The 19,214-nt window shown below is 42.8% G+C and overlaps 1 protein-coding gene across 6 annotated transcripts in view; it reads left to right on the top strand.

Annotated features, from left to right (window-relative positions):
- The window catches only part of NRK (Nik related kinase), a 91,613-nt gene that overhangs the window by 25,237 nt on the left and 47,162 nt on the right, over nt 1-19,214 (top strand). For all 6 annotated transcript variants that reach the window (XR_015806761.1, XM_014887040.2, XM_014887029.2 and 3 more), the window contains exons 3-8: nt 3,846-3,902; nt 9,774-9,899; nt 10,670-10,780; nt 12,583-12,673; nt 14,695-14,825; nt 17,253-17,307. Coding sequence is in view for 5 of the 6 variants with exons in the window: in XM_014887040.2 (XP_014742526.2) it covers nt 3,846-3,902; nt 9,774-9,899; nt 10,670-10,780; nt 12,583-12,673; nt 14,695-14,825; nt 17,253-17,307 (571 nt within the window). In the remaining variant the exon portion in view is untranslated. The remainder of the gene's footprint in view (nt 1-3,845; nt 3,903-9,773; nt 9,900-10,669; nt 10,781-12,582; nt 12,674-14,694; nt 14,826-17,252; nt 17,308-19,214) is intronic.

Genomic DNA, 19,214 nt, shown 5'->3' with positions numbered 1-19,214 from the left:
CCAAGCCAGGGACTGTCCAAAATTTTTATTGGAACCTAACAGGAAAAGGTGTTGTACGTGACTGAATGTATCACTTTGTAAATATACTTAATTCATGTAAAGCCCTTTTATCAGCTAATAGCTGGCTGCTAATGTTGACACTCTTGTTTGATGTAAATAGAAAAGCTCATGTAGACCCTTAGTAGAGGGCATAGACCTCTAGTAGAGGGCGTAGACAAGCGGTTCCTTTATCTGAGGTGAAAAGATAAATACACATCCAACAGAAATAGCACTGAGCAATCTGCCCTATTCCATGTATCTCTCCCTGCAGAGATAATGCAGGGTTGGAGCTCATCAGAACCAGATCTTTGGCATAAAGCATCTCCACAAGTCTGGCTGCAATGAGCAGTCTGTAGATTTGAAAAATGTGTGTGCTGGCTTCAGGTTTGCTGAATGTTACTGTAGTGACTAACTGGCAGCTACAGCAGACTTTATGCGGAAATATTTTCTGGAGGAGACCAGGAATTTAGCTGGACTCAAAACTAGTGGGAAAATTTTTTCCACCTTGGATACCTCATCAAAATGAAGGGTGGAACTTCAATTTTAGAAAGCTGTTGAGCCTCGGAATTGTTCGTGTCTAAGCTCTGTATGAGCCTGATAGAGTTTGATGTGGTACTCCTGGGTAGGAATATGGGTGTTGCAAATGGCTGTTTGATGTTCTGACTGCATTCTCCAGAGCTCTTATACTGAGCATTTGGGTGAGAGATGAAACCTTTTATGGGGGAAACTGGCACACAGACAATCCCAGCCCTCTGCCCAGTTTCTGGGGAAATGTGCAGAGGAGGATCTTGAATCACAAGGCTGACTCCAATGATCTGGAGAGGATGGGCTGTGGCAGACTGAACAGAGGGCTGGGAGGGCAGTGCCTCTCGTTCTTCTTCCCATTTCAGATTAAATCAGTAAGGATGGACTTCAGCATGTCTTGTCACTGGAAGTGAATCAGGTGATCTCGTTTGGTTGTTTACTCAGTTTGCTCCTAGAAGCTTTAAACAAAAATCAAAACATCACTTTTCTCAAAACAATTCACACATGCTCAACTTAGTGGCTTCAGCAGAAGCAGCAATGTGAGAGTTCCCATGAACTCTGGCTAACCTCTGAGATTTATTGATAAATGAAAAAAATAAGGGACCAGCACTGAAATCTTTCCTTACTAAGGCATTCCTCTCTATCTTTTAGCAAGAAGCCAAGGGCTGGGTTCAGGATGTTTACTGCTTTAAAAGATGTTAAGGAAAATTGACTCCAAACAGTTTAAAAGACCAATATTGAGAAATCTGTGATTTTTGTTCTGAACTACCAGTACAGTCGTGGTCTGTGCCTTAATGCAGGAGCCAGATTGAATTGTGCATCTTAGTTGACAGGGACCCATTTTTGAGCAAAGGTGAATCACAACCCACAAAACAAAAGGACTTGCTGTTTTCTTTCCCATAAATACTGATTTTCCAAACCTTTTTTGGGGGGATTAGTATTCACATTTATATTGGTAAGTGAGAACAGCAGGTTTTGCTGGTGGAAATAACTGTGGCAGCAATATAACCAATATCTGTTATAAAGAGGGACAATTTGACCAGGAGTTATGCTTCAAAACCAGGACTGAATGCCAAGCCTTTCCCTCTTCCTTATTCTGATGAATATTCAAGAGCAGTGTTAGCCTAGTCCTCATTGGTTATTTTTTCAATAAAGAAGCAGGTTTCCATGCTTCACTGGGGGTTATGAAAATCAGTGTTAGTCCTTGGTGCTTTGCAGAATCTGCAGCAGTCCAGGGGAGACTCCTGGTCACTGGTGTGTGGTGTCCAGAGCTTGTGCTTGTCTCCAGACAAACTCTGGGGTGGAGACAGGGTGGCTGTGCTTTGGGGAAAGCCCTCTCCCTGTATTGCCAAGACATTCCATGGAAATGGGAACGTTTGCAGACAATGGCTCCAAGAGAGGAGCTGTGGCTGTGCAGAGCAAACTTGCTGAGCAGCGTTGGCGTTAGCAGGGATGGACACTGAGCCAACACCAGCATCCTTTGGGCTGGCACTGGTCACTGCCCATCCACACTCACCCACCCAGGCCTGTGTGGCCTGGGGAGAGTGTGCCCTGTTTGTCTTCCTCCTGAGGTCTGTGCTGATATGTAAATCCTATCGTTTTACTTCATGAGAAAAAGCTTTGCAATCCCAGGAGTGCTTCCGTGGAAAGAGGACACTTAGAAGTGTACAAAAAACTCGGCAGGATTTAGTTTTTTGTGAAAGAGAACATGACTGTGGCATACTGCCTGAGAATGAGGAATCATTTTTCTTTGATGCAAAATTGCTTAATCTTAGAAATAACATTTGTGTGCACTTTTGTGCAGATAGAACCTGGGTTTTAAAATTACATCAACCTAGTTTTTAATTTTGCTGGAGTAAATTGCACCTGCAAATAATTTCGTCTGCAAACTGCAGCATTTCATATTTGATTTCCTGATTTCCAGTAGCTTCTTTAACTTGTGTCAGTTAATTATTTTGATATACAGCTTTGCAGGCACTACTATTTCAGGCATAAAAGTGTGGTCTCAAAGATTCAAACCCATTTCTGAGCATCTGATGGAAGTGAGGAGCTAGGATGTATAGCAAACCCACTGCATATTCAAATCTTTTGGTACTATCTTGCAGTGTGAGGTCAATGCTGGTTATTTTGGTGAGAGACTTCATCTGTGGTGTCTGTTGAGCAACTCGACCTAACCAAAGCCAGAAGCTGCAGCTGACACCAAGACTCGTGGTTGTGTTTGTGATGTGTGTTCTTGTGAATCACAATTTGCCAGTCTCAGTAGCAAGTTTGCTCTTTTAATATTATTATTACATTATCTCTCTTTACCTAGCTGTGTTTTCAAAACCAAGCCAGTTACCTAGTCTGAAGTTGCCAGCTGTCTGTTGTTTAAAAGTGACTGTGGGGTGTGGGCATTTCAAAATGAACTGTGTACATGTGTAGGTACCCACACAGGCAAAGTCCTGGGTAAGTTCTTCCCCACCACCACAGAAGATGACATTTTTAAATTCAAAGCTCTTGCATGCTTTTAAGGATGTAGCTGAGGTATAGTTAACTCAGCTGAAGTAAGAATTAGAAAAACTAAGCATTTTGAATTAAAAAGCACTTAAATTTTTTTTAAAAAAGGAGAAAACATGTATAAAGCTTTAGTTTCTTGCAGCCACACAGAGGTTGCCAGATTGATGTACTGGAACCCAGAGTTTTGTCTTTACCCTGAGGTGTACCAGCACATGTCAGGGGTCAAGGTGGTGGCAGAGCCAACTGCCCAGTGGCTTCCCCAGCACATCTCAGCTGTGGCTGGCAGGACAGGAACGTGGCTCTTGTTCAGACATTCTGAGAGTGTGCTGAGATTTCCTAGAAGGGGAGGCTCAAGGGCTGGCATCACCTGTTGAACAGAAATTCGATGGAGATCCATGAGCTTGTGCCCTGATGTGCTGTGAAAACAGAGATCTCCCAGCATTTGTGCTAAAGGGAAATTCAGCCCTGTAGAGGTAACTCTGTTAAATGCAGAGCACAGTAAGGGAGTGGCTCTGGTAACACATCCTCAAAATTCACCTTGGTAATTTTGTGTCACTGGAAGGTTGTTTGGGACATAGAATCATAGAGTAGTTTGGGTTGGAAGGGATCTTTTAAAGGTCACCTAGTCCGACTCCCTTGCAAGGAGCAGGGACACCTTCAACTGGAACCTTGCCTTGAACTTGATTGAAAGCAATTGGTCAAACCTAGTTGTTAAAGGCCTAATTTGTTGATGTTTTCATAGTTTGCCTGCATGTTTTACTTAGTGTCATCTGTTATTTTAACAGGGTCGCCATGTTAAGACTGGGCAGCTGGCAGCAATCAAAGTGATGAATGTTACTGAGGTGAGTGCAAAACCAAAAATAATAGTTGTCATTGTTTAGTAGCATGGAAAAATAAATAATCAGATCATGAGAAGGTGGACAGCTCATGAAAGAAGATCCAGTGGTATAGATCATGGTTCCTGAGCACTGTTTTGTGCTTTATAAAGTACTGAGTGCTGTTAACACAACCATATTTTTAAGTGTGGCTGACCAATGACAAAGTGATAAGGGAGTGCATTGCTGTATATTTTGGTGTCCAATAATATCAAAGACAAGAAGTCCCTTCCTGCTTATTTCTAGTTGATTATCTGCTTTCAGAGATAGCAATTAAAAGATTCCCTGTATCTCTGCACTGCCTCTGCTGTGTTTCATTACATCCTATCCCCTTGCATGCCAGCTGTTCTCAGAGTAATGCCCTGATAGCCAGCAAGCAGGAACATGTTAGAAATGCAAATGCAGTGCTTTTTTATTGTGATTTGACAGATGAGGGAAGAAGACAGCTTAATTGGCATAGTCCCTACTCACATTTATAAATGGGTGTCAGTGCTGAAACAAGGTGTTGAAAAAGTTGCTAAATGTTGAGTTTTGTCTCTCCTTTTAAGAGCACAGCCAGTAGTGGAGCAGCTTACCTCCTTGAGATCACATTAGCCTGAGCTGCAGGAAGGTTGGGCAGACTCCCTGCTTCTTCCTCTTGAGTCTCCTAGAAGTCTGGTTTGGTAGGATGCACTCAAAACATCTCCCTGTTCTGTCACTCTGGCAATGTGGGTATGGAGAACAGAAATCCAGCTCCTCTTGCAATGTGATAGAAGGGTTATAATCTAAAATGAGAAAAAAAAAAAAAAAAAAAAAAAAAAATCCGGGCCAAATCCTCTGGGCCAGGTCTGCCAGTGGTTCATCTACACGTGGTGTTTGGACAAGCACAAGCAACCCTTGCCTGCATTTCATGTGTCTTTTCATTGTCTTGAAAGGCAGCAGACCAGGCTGGTGTCTGTGTTGGTTCTGCCACAGAGAGCAGGTCCAGGACAGTTCTCTCTATTGATGGTGTGGGAATCCAGCTCTGAGCAGCAAGTGGTCTGAACTTGGATGCTACTGTAATGTACAAAGCACATCTAAGGGCTGGTTTGACCATGGCTGCTGTTCATACAATAGGTGTGTGCAGCTGAATTGCCAGTTTTGTACTGAGGAAGGTGCTTTTTATTTAAATGAGTGCTACATTAAATTGGTGGGATTTCTGCTTTTAGGTCTGTAGGTACATATATCCTACATATAGGTGCTTTGGCTTTAAAAAATGGCAGTCAGCAAACATGAGGCTGCTGGATTTTGGAAGGGAGAGTGGATATGGATTGGATGACAGATTCCTGAGATGAGAGCACCTCCCTGCCTTGACAGAGGAGCTGACAGAATAGATCCTAGAAGTTTTCCAGACCTGCTTTCCTGCTTTCCTGGGCCAGTCAGCAGTGTGTGAGGACTGGTTAAAGGTATAACTTGTGGGTTGTCAACTTAACACCAGTGACAGTCCCTTCCTTGATGAAACAATTGAAGAAAATACTGCAGGAAGGGAACCTTGGAAAGATTTCTTTCCCTATGCCATACATAACATAGTCTCCTTTGTATGCAAGCAATAAACTGTAGCATCCAGTAATGCCTACTTACTTGGAAAGAAAATTTGAACAGAGGATAACTATATGATCCTGCTCCAGGAGTCATCTTAGTAGACTTGCAGGATTCTGAGAACAAAACAAAGCTGTTAAGGTCTGATTTGCTGCAGGTGACAGAGCCAGCGTCATGCTGGGGAATCTGTACTGTTGTTTGAGGGGCAGTGATAGCAGGTCATGCTGGTTTCACATTGAGACCCTTCATGGGAAGGTGAGGAGCATGTTAATGCAGCTGCCCAAAGGGGTTTTCTCTGGTGCTTTTCCCCCACTAAACCCTGAACAATTCCAGCTCAGCTGTGCTCAAGTGTTCCTGCTTTCTGGCCTTGGCACAGGGTGAGTGCAGGGCTTTCTGCTCTTATTTCCACTTTCCTAATGCAGAGTTGGCTGTAATCCTGCTACCAGGGCACAGGCTGACATGTCTGGATGCAGTCACTTCTGCTACTTCTACTTTTTGTTCACCAAAAGATTCTGATTCTTTGACCAGATCTACAGGGTTTCTTTTTCCAGTAAGAAGAAATTGCCTGACCAGCTCCAGCTGTGATTGTTCAGATCTGGGGCACTCCAAGAGCTCAGCAAATCTGCCCTTTGCTGTCATGAGCTGCAGCCCCAGGCCGGTTTCTTAAGAGCAGCAGCAGGATGCTGTGGTCATTGTGGGATCCTCTGGACATCTGTCAGGAAATGCTGCTGTATTGAGTTGCACGGGGGGTGGGGGGAGCCCTTTGAAATGGTTAAAGGAGAGCTGATGGCAACGTGTGCTCATGTGCCTCTCCATGCAGACTCTGCTTCCTGTTTTTTGACAGAGCCAGACAAGCAGAGTGCTTGTAGAGAGTCTGGATTCTTGCTGCTTGTCTCTTCAGCTATCGGTGCAGGTGATCAAAGAGCTCTTCTCCAGCACATCATTCTCCATCTGTCTTTGCTTTCATTCTTTCTAGAGAGCAAAATAACATTTAAATGTGAAACTTGTTGTTAGGCCTGCCCCAGTACTAAGGGGTCTCTTGGTGCAGGATTTATCAGCTGATGATCTCGTTTCCATCTGCGGTCAGAGTGTGTTTTCTAGTTCTAATGCCATTGCAGATAGGCTCACATCTTCAAAAACAGCCTTTGATCATGAACCTGTCATCTCTGCACGCAGCCATCTGTGCCCAGGAGCGCGTTGGTTTGTGAAAGCAAACAGCTTTTTGCACCTGCACATCTACAAGTCTGTTTCCTTTCCTTGAGCAGCATTATTTATGGGCAGGTTTGTAGACCCCTGAGACATGGGGCTGATGGTAATGGTGGCAGGAGGGGTGGTGGAAAGTGGAAATTCTGAGTGTGGGCATGCACTGAAGAGCTGAGGGTGCTTTTGTCCCCAGTCACTGTGCTTGAAGGACGTATGGAGCACTGAGGCTTAGCAAGTCTGGCTTCAGCTCCTGGGTGAGCCTCAGACATGACCCAAGGGGCACAATCACTCACATTTACCCTTCTGCACTGGTTTTTCCATGGCATAGAGTATTTTTTCCAAAACTCACTGAGGCACTGGGAAGGCAGAGTGCATCTGTCTGTGAAATGCCCAGCTGCTGTCCTGTGTAGCCCTTGCCTTGCAGACTGACCAGCACCTGAGGCTCAGCCTGCTCCAAGCACTGAGTGTGTCCCTGGGCACTCAGCTGTGCTGGGCACTGTTACTTGGCCCCATAGCCACGATGGGCAAGGGAAGGAGAAACAGGTGCAGGGAGGGAGCAGGTTCTGGCCTTCAGGGTAAAGAAAGACACAAGAGGAAGCAGGAATTGCATCTCGCTGGCTCTAGGAAAGGAGCATTACCCATGTGCAGCTCCTGTTGCTCTTGCAGTGGGTGTGGAAGAGCCTGTGGGGGATCCCAGCTGTGTTCATGGACAGCCACATGCTTGGTTTTGTTTGAAAAACATGGAGGCCAGATTGCAGAGGATTAGAAAGTACTTGGATAATAGCTTTGCCAGCATGGTTCCAACATCCAGAAAATTAATTGGGTAAAGGAAGAAGAGCTGAGAAAGAGGCAGCAGCTATGAGGAAGTGGCTGGGATCTGCCAGCTCCCCAAGGGGAACTTTGTGAGAGCTCCAGGCTGGTGCTGAGGGCACTGCAGGGAGCTGGGCTCCACCAGGGCAAATCTCATGCTAATGGGCAGAGTTTAAAAATCCCAAACCCTTCACATCTGTAAATATTTTAAATGATTTGGAGGAGGCCTTCACCAAAGATAAGAGTTGCCCCTCCACACTTTTGCAGGAAGAGTGGGCAGAGTGCAAGAGGGACAGCAGAGGAGGAAAGGAGTCCTCCCTGTTTGTTCCTCTTTCTGCCCTTCTTCCATAAAGATCCAGAAGTTTATGTAGATGACAGAGCCCTTGTGGTCAGGTCCAGGGTGACAGTGCCCATGTCCTTATTTGCTGCCTCCTCCTCACGTGCTTGTGTCCACTCTTCCCTGTGCACTGTCTGGATTCCAAAGGTAGCAGAGCCTTGTTTCCCTTCAGCACAAGCTCTCACCTCCCTTTGATTGTGCTCTGTCCCTGTGCAGAGAATCCCACCCTGGAGGATTTCCTGCATGCTCTGGAGTCAGCTCCCGTTTCTCCTGGACACTCCAGGTGCTGCACTGGGCTCCTCTTTAGCCTCCCTAATTCAGTCATACAACATCCAAGGCTGTATCAAGCCAAGGATTAAGGGTCCTCCTTTCTCCCTAATTGCAAACAAAAGATAAATGAACTATTTAGTATAATGTGTGCAGCTTGAGAGCCTGTGTTCAACAAAGATTATTAGGAAACCTGAAATAGCTCATTTAGCTTCATCTAGAGTTATTATATATCTCCAAAGAATTAATACAGTTAGGCTTGCTCTGGTAACGTGTCTCCTGGGTGTTGATGCTACTGGGGAAAACTTACTGGTCCTTTCTGTTGGGAATGATTTTTGTGTGGTCAAGTTTAGTAAGACACATAATATGCATATTCCTGAGGGAACTTGGCTTTAGCCTGTCAGGCTTTAATGTGTTGCTCCAGGTAGAAAGGTCAATGTGTCTGACTTTGTAAGCAGTCCATTATGGTGGTTAAAGGAATGCTTCAATGGCAAAAGTACTGGAAAATAGGGGAAAAGCACAGAAAAATGTGCTTTTTCAGTCTTTTGGGCCTGAGTTATTCTTGCTGCTTTTTTCTTTCTTTCTTTTTTTTTTTTTTTTGTCCCTTCGGCTGGTAAGTGCTGACTGGGATGTTTTTCAGCAAGGTAAATTAATTGTCAGGTTTGTCATACTCCTTTTAACTGATACAAGGATACCTTGCAGCACCACTCATTTCCTATTAAAGTGAGATGGCAAAACCTAGGTTTGTTTCACTGGGTGTTGTGCAGCACAGCAAACTGGCTCTGAGGAGGCCTTTCCAAATCAGGCAGCTCTCTCTGAAAAAGGGCATTTCCTTCTAACATAATTATTAAAACTTGTGTTTCCATGAGTTGTCTTATTGTGCACAATGTTGTATGGGCAGAAGAGAACGTCTGCCCTGGTGAGACTGAAACAAAGACAAGGGAAAGCATTCAGCTGGTGCCTGGAAGAGAATGTCTGGGGGTGTCTGGCCCCCTCCATGCCAGGGGCTGCAGGGATGGCTTGGTGTTGAGGGGGAGAAAGCCCATGGTCTGGACAGGGCTGCTTCACAGCTGTAAGAAGGAGCAGATCCTAACCCTGGCTCGGGCTGGAGTTTGATTTGTGGCAAGTCACCTCCTTCTCAGCTTTGGTTTCCTCCCAGCAGGACCCTCCACGGGACTGGGAAGACAAATTGTCTGATGTGTGCACTCAGTGCTTTTCCAAGTATTTAAGTAATGGAGTGTTAGAAATAATTTTATTTTTTGTTTGAATCTGGTTAGTTTCTCTGAGACTAAATTGCTGTATGCAGAAACCATAAATGGGGGAGTAATAGATCCTGTCTAAGCTCCCTGAGGAGACAATATGCAATTTTTATGCCCAGCTGGGGACATTTTTGATTGTTTAGGTCAAACCCTAGCAATTCATTGGTTTAGACTCATGGGCCAGGGTGATTCAGTTGTCAGTTTAAGAGCCATCTATCAGCAGCAGTCCCATAATCCAGAATAACTCTGGTCCCAGCCTCCTGCTCAAAGCAGTGTCAGCCATGGGATCAGACCAGGTTGCTCATGGTGGTTCCAGCTGGGTGTTGAAACCTCCAAAGACAGAGCAGCCCTGGGGCTTGGTGATCTCTGGTCACCTAAGGAGCCTCCTGCTCTCTTTTGTTACAGAATGAAGAGGAGGAAATCAAGCTGGAGATAAATATGCTGAAAAAGTACTCCCATCACCGGAATATTGCTACATATTATGGGGCTTTTGTGAAGAAAAGTCCTGCGGGCCAAGATGATCAGCTCTGGGTAAGTGTTTAGTGTCATTTCTGCTCATCAGATTTACAGCTCCTTCTTTAGAGCTCCAGTGTGCTTGGCTTGGGCTCTGTCTCAGTGAAGCTCTGGAGTCATTGTTCTGAAGAATAACATATAAAGGAGAAAAATTACTTCTCCCTAGACATCTTCCATCCCTATGATTTCCTTTGAGGATGGGCATAAAATATGTTATGATTCTTGTGACTTGTGCTGTCATTCTGATTTGTTGCTTGAGCCTTTTTTTTTCCAAATTAAATTCTTCTCTATATTTTTTTAACTGAAATGAAAGAGCTTGTCCTTTTTGCCTTCTCTCGTTCGTGTTGCTTTCCTCTCCTTTTTTCAGATGGAAAATAAAAAAAAAGGAAGCAGAGGATTTGGCATTAAAGTAAAGAAGAATAATGAATCCTCCAGTTTTCTGACTGCAAGATTTTTGAAGCTGCAGCAAAATGAGAAATTTCAAATTTAAAAAATATTCCCATATTTTTCAGTGCTGTTAGCTCTTACTTTTCCAATTTTGTATATACTGGAAAAAAAAATACTGCTTAAAACCTGCAACGGGAGAGGAGCACTAGTGAGGTTTTTTATTTATTTAGCAGTGTGTGTGATACAGGAAATGAGATTTTAAGTCACTTGGCATCTGAGAAGACCACATGTAGTCTGCCATGCCTGGGTGGTGGTGGGAGTGGGTGTTTGCAGGTGTTCTCCCTGCTGGCCCCTGGCAGAGCTGTGCTGAAGGTGCCCTGTGTGTGTTTGTCTCCCTGCAGCTGGTGATGGAGTACTGCGGTGCAGGCTCTGTCACTGACTTGGTAAAGAAGACAAAAGGGAACTGTTTCAAGGAAGACTGGATTGCTTACATCTGCAGAGAGGTTCTCAGGGTGAGTCCTGCCAGCAGAGCTTCACTGCTCATTTGCAACAAAAAGGCCTTTCCAAGCCTTTGGTTGCTAAAATAGGTCACTAATGAGCATTATTGTTTAAAGGTTGTGATCCATGGGGCTCGTGGGCTATGGTCCTTGAGCTCAGAAGAGCCCTGAGAGCCAGCATGATGGCTGCTTGACATCCCATATTGTTGTAGTTAATCCCATTTTCTGTATGAAGAACAGAAAATTCCTCTTTCCTATGGCAAATAGCCATCTTCTGAAACTCCAGACACTGAGCACCTAGAAAAGTAAATAAATTTTCTGTTTTCAGTATGTCTGCCCTCCACATCAGGAGATCTTTCTGCTCAGTGCTTCAGCTGTTCATGCTTGTTAGATCTTTCTGTCCATAATTCCTTTACCTGCACACACTCAGGGATCTCTTTTCCACACTATTAGAGGCAATGTTGACTAAACAGCATGCCAAAATCTTAAAGGCAGCCCTGCTGGGACAGTATTCTCCAAGACAGATCTTGGGGCTATATTTCATTCTGTGCAGGCTCAGGGCTGTTTTTTTTTTTTTTTCCCTTTCTTTTCCTGGAAAGTACAGAGGATAAAACAATTCCCAAGTGTAATCTAGTGAACTAGCCTGGAAAAAAATATGATGTTGGAGCCAGTCATTCTAAATTCAAAACCCATTACAGAGTCACTGATCTGTCTTCCCTATAATAGAGTTTTACATCTTTTCTAAATAATGGTAAGATAAATGGGTATTCTGGGAGTTGGGATTTAGTTGGCATGCTGAAGTAATGCTTGAGTAGGGGTAAAACAGAGTTTTTGGGGCATAGGAGTTGAGAAATATGGTCAGCAGAGAGGCTTTCTTACAGGGATTTGGAACTAGCCTGCAGATTATGATCATTTTATCTGGAACGTGTGGGGAGTTCTTCTGCAAAAGAAAAAAACCTTAATGGTGTGGTCAGGTTGCTCCTCATTGGTGTGGCTGTAAAGTCTCTGTTAAAGCAATTGATGTTAAAACATTTGGTTTATGCTCATGCAACTGAAAACTGTAACAGCATATTGGAAAAAACAAGGGATTGGATTTAATCATGCTTGTTTCAAGACAAAATGGCCCAGTTGCACATGGATTGACAATGTTTCCTTCTGGAAAATTTACAAGCTGGATGGAAGCTCTGTTTGCAGCCGTTAATGTTAGAGAGGCTAAATGTGAGTGAAGCATCCCTGGATTACTATAATGGATTATTTTAATGTGTTCCTTTATGTCTATGCTAGTTCAACCATGGGCAATTTTGAAATGCAGGAGGAGACAGCAAATATTAGCTGATTGAAAACTATATTTGCTGCATTCAAAAAGAGGTCTGACATGGTATTTTTAACTTTCTCTACTCCATTTACCGCTGAATTTCTCATTTTGTTGAATGCAAAATTTAGGTCAGTACAACCAGGCAGCTGCTGTCTCTGGTCCCCATACAGAGGATTCTGCTTTGCTCTTTTTCTCTTTAGTTTGCTTTTAGCATAGAGTATAAGGAGCATCCCTTGATTCTGAGACAGAAGTTTAAAATATTGCCACCTCATTCTCTTCACACTTGACTCAAGAGATGCTCCACCACTGTCAGGCCTGTGGTGAAGAAGACAATCAAACTATGGTTGCTGTCCTCTCTCCTCCCTGAAATTGTTGCTAGTAACATCTAAAGGACTTTCCTTATGAATAAAGACTGAAAAGGGTGAAAGTATGAAAAGGCAACAGTGCCATACTCAAGGTAATGTTAGGAAGAAGGAATAAGGCAAACCTGGTTTTCTTTTAGGGATTGGCACATCTTCATGCTCACCATGTCATCCATCGAGATATTAAAGGACAGAATGTTCTTCTCACAGAAAATGCAGAAGTAAAATTGGGTAAGTTTCCTTAAATGTGTGCTAGAAACCTGTTCACTAGAATTTAAGATTTCCATCTTGACTCAGAAAGAACTTTCAGTAACCTAAGTGGAGCATGTGTGCCAAGTGTCATTAATGCTTGTGCTTACAAGGTGTCTGTAATGTAGAAAGAGTTGAAAATGTGAAGTGTTCTGCAAGGGTGTCCCTCAGAGCCTGAGGACAATACAGGAGTCACCCACAGAACCAGCCCAGTGAGTCACAGCACCATCAGGCTTTCACAGAACATCCTGGGATGTAAAAGACTTCCAAAGTAAAAAAGTTGGGGGAACAAATTTTGCTAATCCATTTCTCTAAAGGAACCTATTCAGCTACCACTGAATAACAGTCATCTCTCAAAAAAGTTGGAGGATTTACTCATTTCCTTTTATTACTGTGACATGTCAGTGTTGACAGCTTCTGACTTCGTAAAACTAAACTCAAGTACGTATCTCTCTTGAGGAGGGCATGTCTTTCATGTTTTGAAAAGACATCACAGGGAAGTGTTTTAAAGGAGAAATCTCAAGGGGATCACTTCTTATTTGTGATGATCTTTACAGTCCCTCTCTCTTCAAGTGAAGAAATTCACTGTAGCATTGGAAAACAACAAATAATAAACATGGTTCGTGGATGAAGGGTAGGAGGTTGGGTTGGAGCAAGTAAAAATAAATACTTTAAATCTCATTATGGTTTAACCTTGTGGCAGAAACCTGGCTTCACTGAAGTCAAAGGGAGTTTTGCTGTCAAATTAAATGAAGGCAGGATTTTGCTTGTAGTATCCAAATCATATGTACTAATTGTCAGCTGTTCCCTCTTAAAACAGGTAAGATGGGAATGTGGTGTGTTTTTATAGTCTTGTATAGTTACTACTTCCACTGTTCTTCACATGGTTGACAAAACAGTTAAACCTCTCTAACTCTGGGTAAAGATGAAACAGATTTACTAAGTATAATGATTTTAAAAAATAAGAAAAAGAAAGTCGTTTCCAGAGAGATTTAGCTCACGTGTCTTGAGGCAAAGAAGCTAGAAAGCCAAGAGGTTCTCAATTCAATTCTATTCCACCTCAGTGTGAGTTTGCACTTCCCATCAGAAGCACAGAATGGTCCCAAAGGTCAAGTCCACCTTCTTCTTGGAGAAGTTTGCTAAGCAGGCGTATGAAATTATAGCACTACAAATTATTTTGGTTTGCAGATAATCTGCAGTGAGGCAACATCAATGAGAAAATCTGCTCCTTGATGGTAACCACGGGGCTGTCTCCTTTCAGTCCTTCTCTTTCCCCCTTCCTTTGTCTCCTTTGTGAATACCACTCCAGTGCTATCCCAGTGGATCCAATTAGTGTATCTTGGGGTTTTGTTCAAAGAGAAATACAGTCACATAATTACTGCTTGTATAGACCCTTTTCATATTTGAACAAAATCATTTTTCTATACAGTCCTTGTGGAAGTTTCACTCTTTTCAGGACTAAGAGAACCACACAATTCACTCATTATAATGATCAAAGATGAGAATAAAGTAGTAGATTCTCCAGTTTGTTCTGAGATAGTGTATGAACACAGGGAAGGATTTATTCTAGAGACCTCAAAATGAAGTGATGTGGTGGTTATTTCCAGCTTTCAAGAGTGCCTATATTAGACACATCCAAATTTGCCTTGCATGTAGATACTGTTTTTCTTTCAGTCTAGTTGAAGACCATGAGTCCTACTCAGTGTAGCATTTAAATTAAGCATCAATTATTCCATAATGTCTTGGTAGAGCAATTCCTCTTGCTGTAACCCACCAGGCAGATTTAGCATGCTGTTTATTTAATTCTTCTGGCAAAAAGAAGGGAAAAAAAAAGGCAGTGAAATTTCAACTATTGGATCAGACGTGCTGGAGGAACTATAGATTTCATAAATATTGTAGCCCAAAGATTTGATGTTCTAAAAAGTATGAAAGTGACCAAGCACACACTCTGCCATGTGGATACAACTTTTTGCTAATTTCTTTACCTCTTCTTGACTTTTCAGTGGATTTTGGTGTAAGTGCTCAGCTGGACAGGACTATTGGGAGAAGAAACACATTTATTGGCACCCCGTATTGGATGGCACCCGAGGTCATTGCCTGTGAGGAGAACCCAGACTCTACATATGATTACAGAGTAAGTGACAAACACTCCATAAGGTAAGAAAACATGTGGGTTATTGCTGAAATCCTGCTCATTTGAAAAGTTCAAACTTCCTGCCTTTTAAACCACAATAGTACTAGAACTGTACAAACACAAGTATTTTAATATGTGGGTGGAGGCTCTTTTTAAGAGTGAAGTTTCACTGTGAGTATTTTTTCTGATTTTTTAATACATGAAATACACTTTCTTTGACCTCCCTGCAATAAAAAAAGTACTAAGAAGGTTGCGGGTCTGGAGAGAAAAGAAAGAATGAGAGGAGTTCCAAAGGAATACTTGAAGTAGTGTAATATTAATATGGTAAGTTACTGCACACTGTGGTAGAGCCGTTTTGCTCTGTACTCAGCTGTGAATCCTCAGTTAATTGGCAGTAATTAGTATCCCTTTGCTCATTCATGAGCATGTGACTGCAAGTGGTTTCCCATCCCAGAATGATTTCTGGTCAGTGGCAGGGTGAGAAGGCACAGAATTTCCTGTATTTCAGTTTGTGGGCATTGCCTCTTGTCCTTAGCATGCAGCATGTTCTCCAGGGATGCCTTTGTGAGCAGGTATCTTCTGGGTGACCCTGCAGTCACTCTTTTAGTTCTCTCCATTGCTACTTTGTTCCTCTCCTTCCAATTGTGGCTTTAGAAATATTTATGAGAAGAATCTGATATTGCTTCCATTTCCTAGTGATTCAGAGGCTGTGATTCTCCTTTGCTGAGACCTGTGCTGCACTGGCCCAGGGAGGTCATGCTGTGTGTGTCAGTCATGACTAAAGAATTTTATATTTTTTTCCATATCATATCAATCTTCTACTGAAACCTCAAGAAGTTACTCTTTTGTCTTCATTCCCTGTCCCCAGTTGATTTCCTTCTCCAAATGTGTACTTACCAGAAGATATAATCTTAAAGGATGTGCACCCCTAACTCTTGATCTTTCTTTGCCTTCAGTAGTAATCCTGGTTTTCTGCTTCCAAATAAATACTGCAGATGGTAGTTTAAAACTGATCAGCAGAGGGTTTTGGAAGCACTTTTGCAAACAGTGCTGTGACTCAGAAGGTGGCACAGAGCTGTTCTTTCCCACAGACTTATACCTGATAGGATGGGCTAAGTAACAGGAAGCTACTCTGTAACTTCTTGCTCTTCAAAAATACCAGAACAAACAAACAAGACAAAACGAGTACAAATATACCCACATAAATAAATATGTTTGTATACACACTGAGCTCTACAAACTCTGCTGTCATCCTCCTTTACACCTGTCTGCCTCTCATGCTTTGGAAGTCCAAACCAAAATTCCTTGTAGCCTGGATATTTCTCTCACTGTCCTCAAAACCTGCAGTACTACCCCTTGAAGACTCTTAACTTTCAGTCATTTATTTAGCAACAAGTCAGGATTATGGATCTATGAAATCTCCACCAGTTTTGTTGCTGAATCCCTCCACAAACTGGGATGTGAACTGGCTTTTAGCTTGTGTGAAGAGTTCAGAGCAGCTGGACTGAGAGGACTCCGATAAAATTAGATTTAGAGTGCTGGGCTGGGTATGAGCTGCTATTCATTAATGGTTTATTCCTTCTAATATTTGAAGGTTTTCAGTCACTCTGGGGTTTTTTTAAAGATAAGTTTTAGAGAAGCTCTGCAAGTTGGTTTGGCCACGTGCCTCTCATTTGGCTACATTTAGACACAAAGAAGAGTGAAATAATGCACACGATTAATCAAGTGGAAATGTGTGAAGTTTTTACAGCCACTAATGGTGGTTGCAATTTACCTTCCGTGATCAAAACCTGGCCCTTGGCATCCAGATCAGCTGATTAAGAGAACTCCACTCTGTTAACTGAACTGAACATACACTGTGGCATAAATCTAACTGCATGATGTACTCTTCTCTCATGTGCCCAAAAATGTGTGACTAGAGACTTTGTACAGACAATGTCAGACCCCAAGGCCTGACAATCATTCCTGTTCCATCAGTGTAGAAACTCAGCAATGACTGCTCTGAAATAAGCATTAAGGCCAAGAATTATTTTTGGCCAGAAGGAGAAGGGCGAGGCACTGCTGTGTCTTGCTGCCTCATGAAAACAGATCTAAGACACATATTTAAACAGTGCCTGGTATATTCTGTCTGATTCTTGTTGTTTGAATGCAGAAGGTCTGCATTTTGGGGCTGACTGCTTAAATGAGAGATCAGCTGTTCAGAGTTGCATGGGAAATGGGAAGGTTCTGGCTATTAGCACGTTTCCTCAAAGCTCAGTAGGGAGTGGGAGGTAACAGAATATTTGTCACTCCAAGTAAAACAACATGATCCAGGAGAGATCTAGGGAAACTGTAAAAAAAACCCCAAAACTAAGAAGAAAGCAAACAAATGAAACAAACAAACTTGAATGCTGCAAGCTGCAATGTGCATTGTTTCTTTTCCTGCAGAGTGACCTGTGGTCTCTGGGAATCACTGCTATTGAAATGGCTGAAGGAGCTCCTCGTAAGTGATTTGGTATAAAGGTGGGGGTGTTCTTTGTTAAAATACCTCATGCTTGGCTAATGCACTGATGCACAGAGTTCTGGTTCTGTCTGTATCTTTAAAAACACTCTATGACTTTTTCTCATTTGGACTCTATTATGTTCTTCTTCCTTTTAGACTCTTTCAGTATATGTTTTGATTCCTTGCCTTTATCTCCTGGGAAAACAAAACTTCTTTTCTTAAAGTTCTTGTTAGCATCAGTTTGTTGATTGCTGCCTGTGGATACAGCTAAGCAGAAGTGATGGATATGTTAGCAGAAAATACTGGCTGGAGTGGCTTTGGGTTTAGGTCACTAAAAAAAACAGTGGAAGAAGGTAGGCCTAAAAGTTGGTTTTTTTGCTCTGAAACTGACTTGTTTCTCACAGATTTTGGGACTAATATGATATTTACTCGCATGTAATGGCTTTGATCCCTGACCACACTGTCAGGCTGACTGCAGATGGGTGCAGTTTTACAGCCTGCTGCCCCAGAGAGCCTCTTGCAGGTCAGGCAGAGATCTGGGGGTGCAAAGTCCTTGTGCATTTCTGTTTGCATGGAGGGCTGGTGGCTTTGCCCCAGCTCCTGCAGACAGATGGGATGTGTGGGGTATCCAGTCACTGCTGAGAGCACGGGAGCTGAAATCCATCATCCTATGGCCTGAGCCTGAGAGCACGTAGGCTGCTTTTAAACAACCCACTTGGCTGTTCTCCCATCAGACTTGGTTTCTAGCAGGAGCCAGCTGGAGTTCAGGAACACTTTCAGACCCTGTGCTTTAGCCTGACTGAAGCTTAGTCCCAAGACATGAGTCCATGGGGAGTTTTCTCTGGGAGAGACTTTGTAATTTTGCATGCCAGTTCCTCATGTATTTGATGTTTTCCCTAGTCTTGACAGGGACATGCTGTGAATTATATCCTGTTGCCTTGTGTTTTGTTTACTATAGTACAAGAGTGTCGGGGACCCAGAGCTAGAAACCAGACTTCTGCCCCTCATTTCCACTGTATCATACATTATTGAATATACCACGGAAAAAGTCAAAGCCAGAACCAAATGTGAGAAACTATTGCAGGTGGAGGCAGACAGAGAAATTAATAGAACATAGGGAAAGCTTTGCCAGAGCACAGTCTTCTCACTTCTACTGGTTCTATAATGCTTTAAGTCCATTTCTGTTAAGAGCATCACTGCTGAACACCTAAATATGGTAAGAAATCAACCTCCATGCAGTTCCTATCTGCTGCCATTCAGTAGCTCTGTTTGCTGAAGGAAGACCTTTTACTCTCAACATTTCTCCCTGCCAGATAGAACACACTCCGAATTCCATACAAAGTGCCTGGGATAGATGGGATGTATTTGCTTTCTGCTGAGTTCCTCATAGCTTCAACTTTCCACAACAGTAGCCCTAAAGAGAAGTACTGTGGGCTGGAGAGAAGGTAGCTTCAGAATGCAGGAGTGGAAAATTGTCTGATAATGGTGCTGCCATTCCCAGAGCACAGGATGGATGAAATGTGTGCTCAGTCACTCTGCTCTGTGCCACGGTGCAGGTTATGAGCTCTGTGCTTTGGATCAGCTTTTCTTCATCCTGGGTTTTCTCCTATGCCATGGACAATGTGGCAAAGAGTTTGGTTAGAATGGAGCTTATAATTTATCTGAAACCAGAAGCCAGACATAATAACTACATCAGTATTTCAATCTCAGCTTTAACATCTGTTTATGTGCAAACACACTTTTGTGTATGGAAAACGTGAGCTTTTTTATGTCCTTCCAAAGCTATAAATATAGAAAATATGAAGAAAGTTGTTCTTGCCTTGCAGCCCTTCTTTTGAGTCTCTTTTAGCTGGAAATCTCTATGTACTCAGAGACTTGATTTCTTGGCTGTAATGTGAATTTGGTTG

The sequence above is a fragment of the Sturnus vulgaris genome, chromosome 14 (genome assembly GCF_052056855.1).
Source record: "Sturnus vulgaris isolate bStuVul1 chromosome 14, bStuVul1.hap1, whole genome shotgun sequence".
Classification (NCBI taxonomy): domain Eukaryota; kingdom Metazoa; phylum Chordata; class Aves; order Passeriformes; family Sturnidae; genus Sturnus; species Sturnus vulgaris.
The sequence above is the reverse complement of the archived record's forward strand: the minus strand, read 5'-3'. Positions and strand labels throughout refer to the sequence as shown.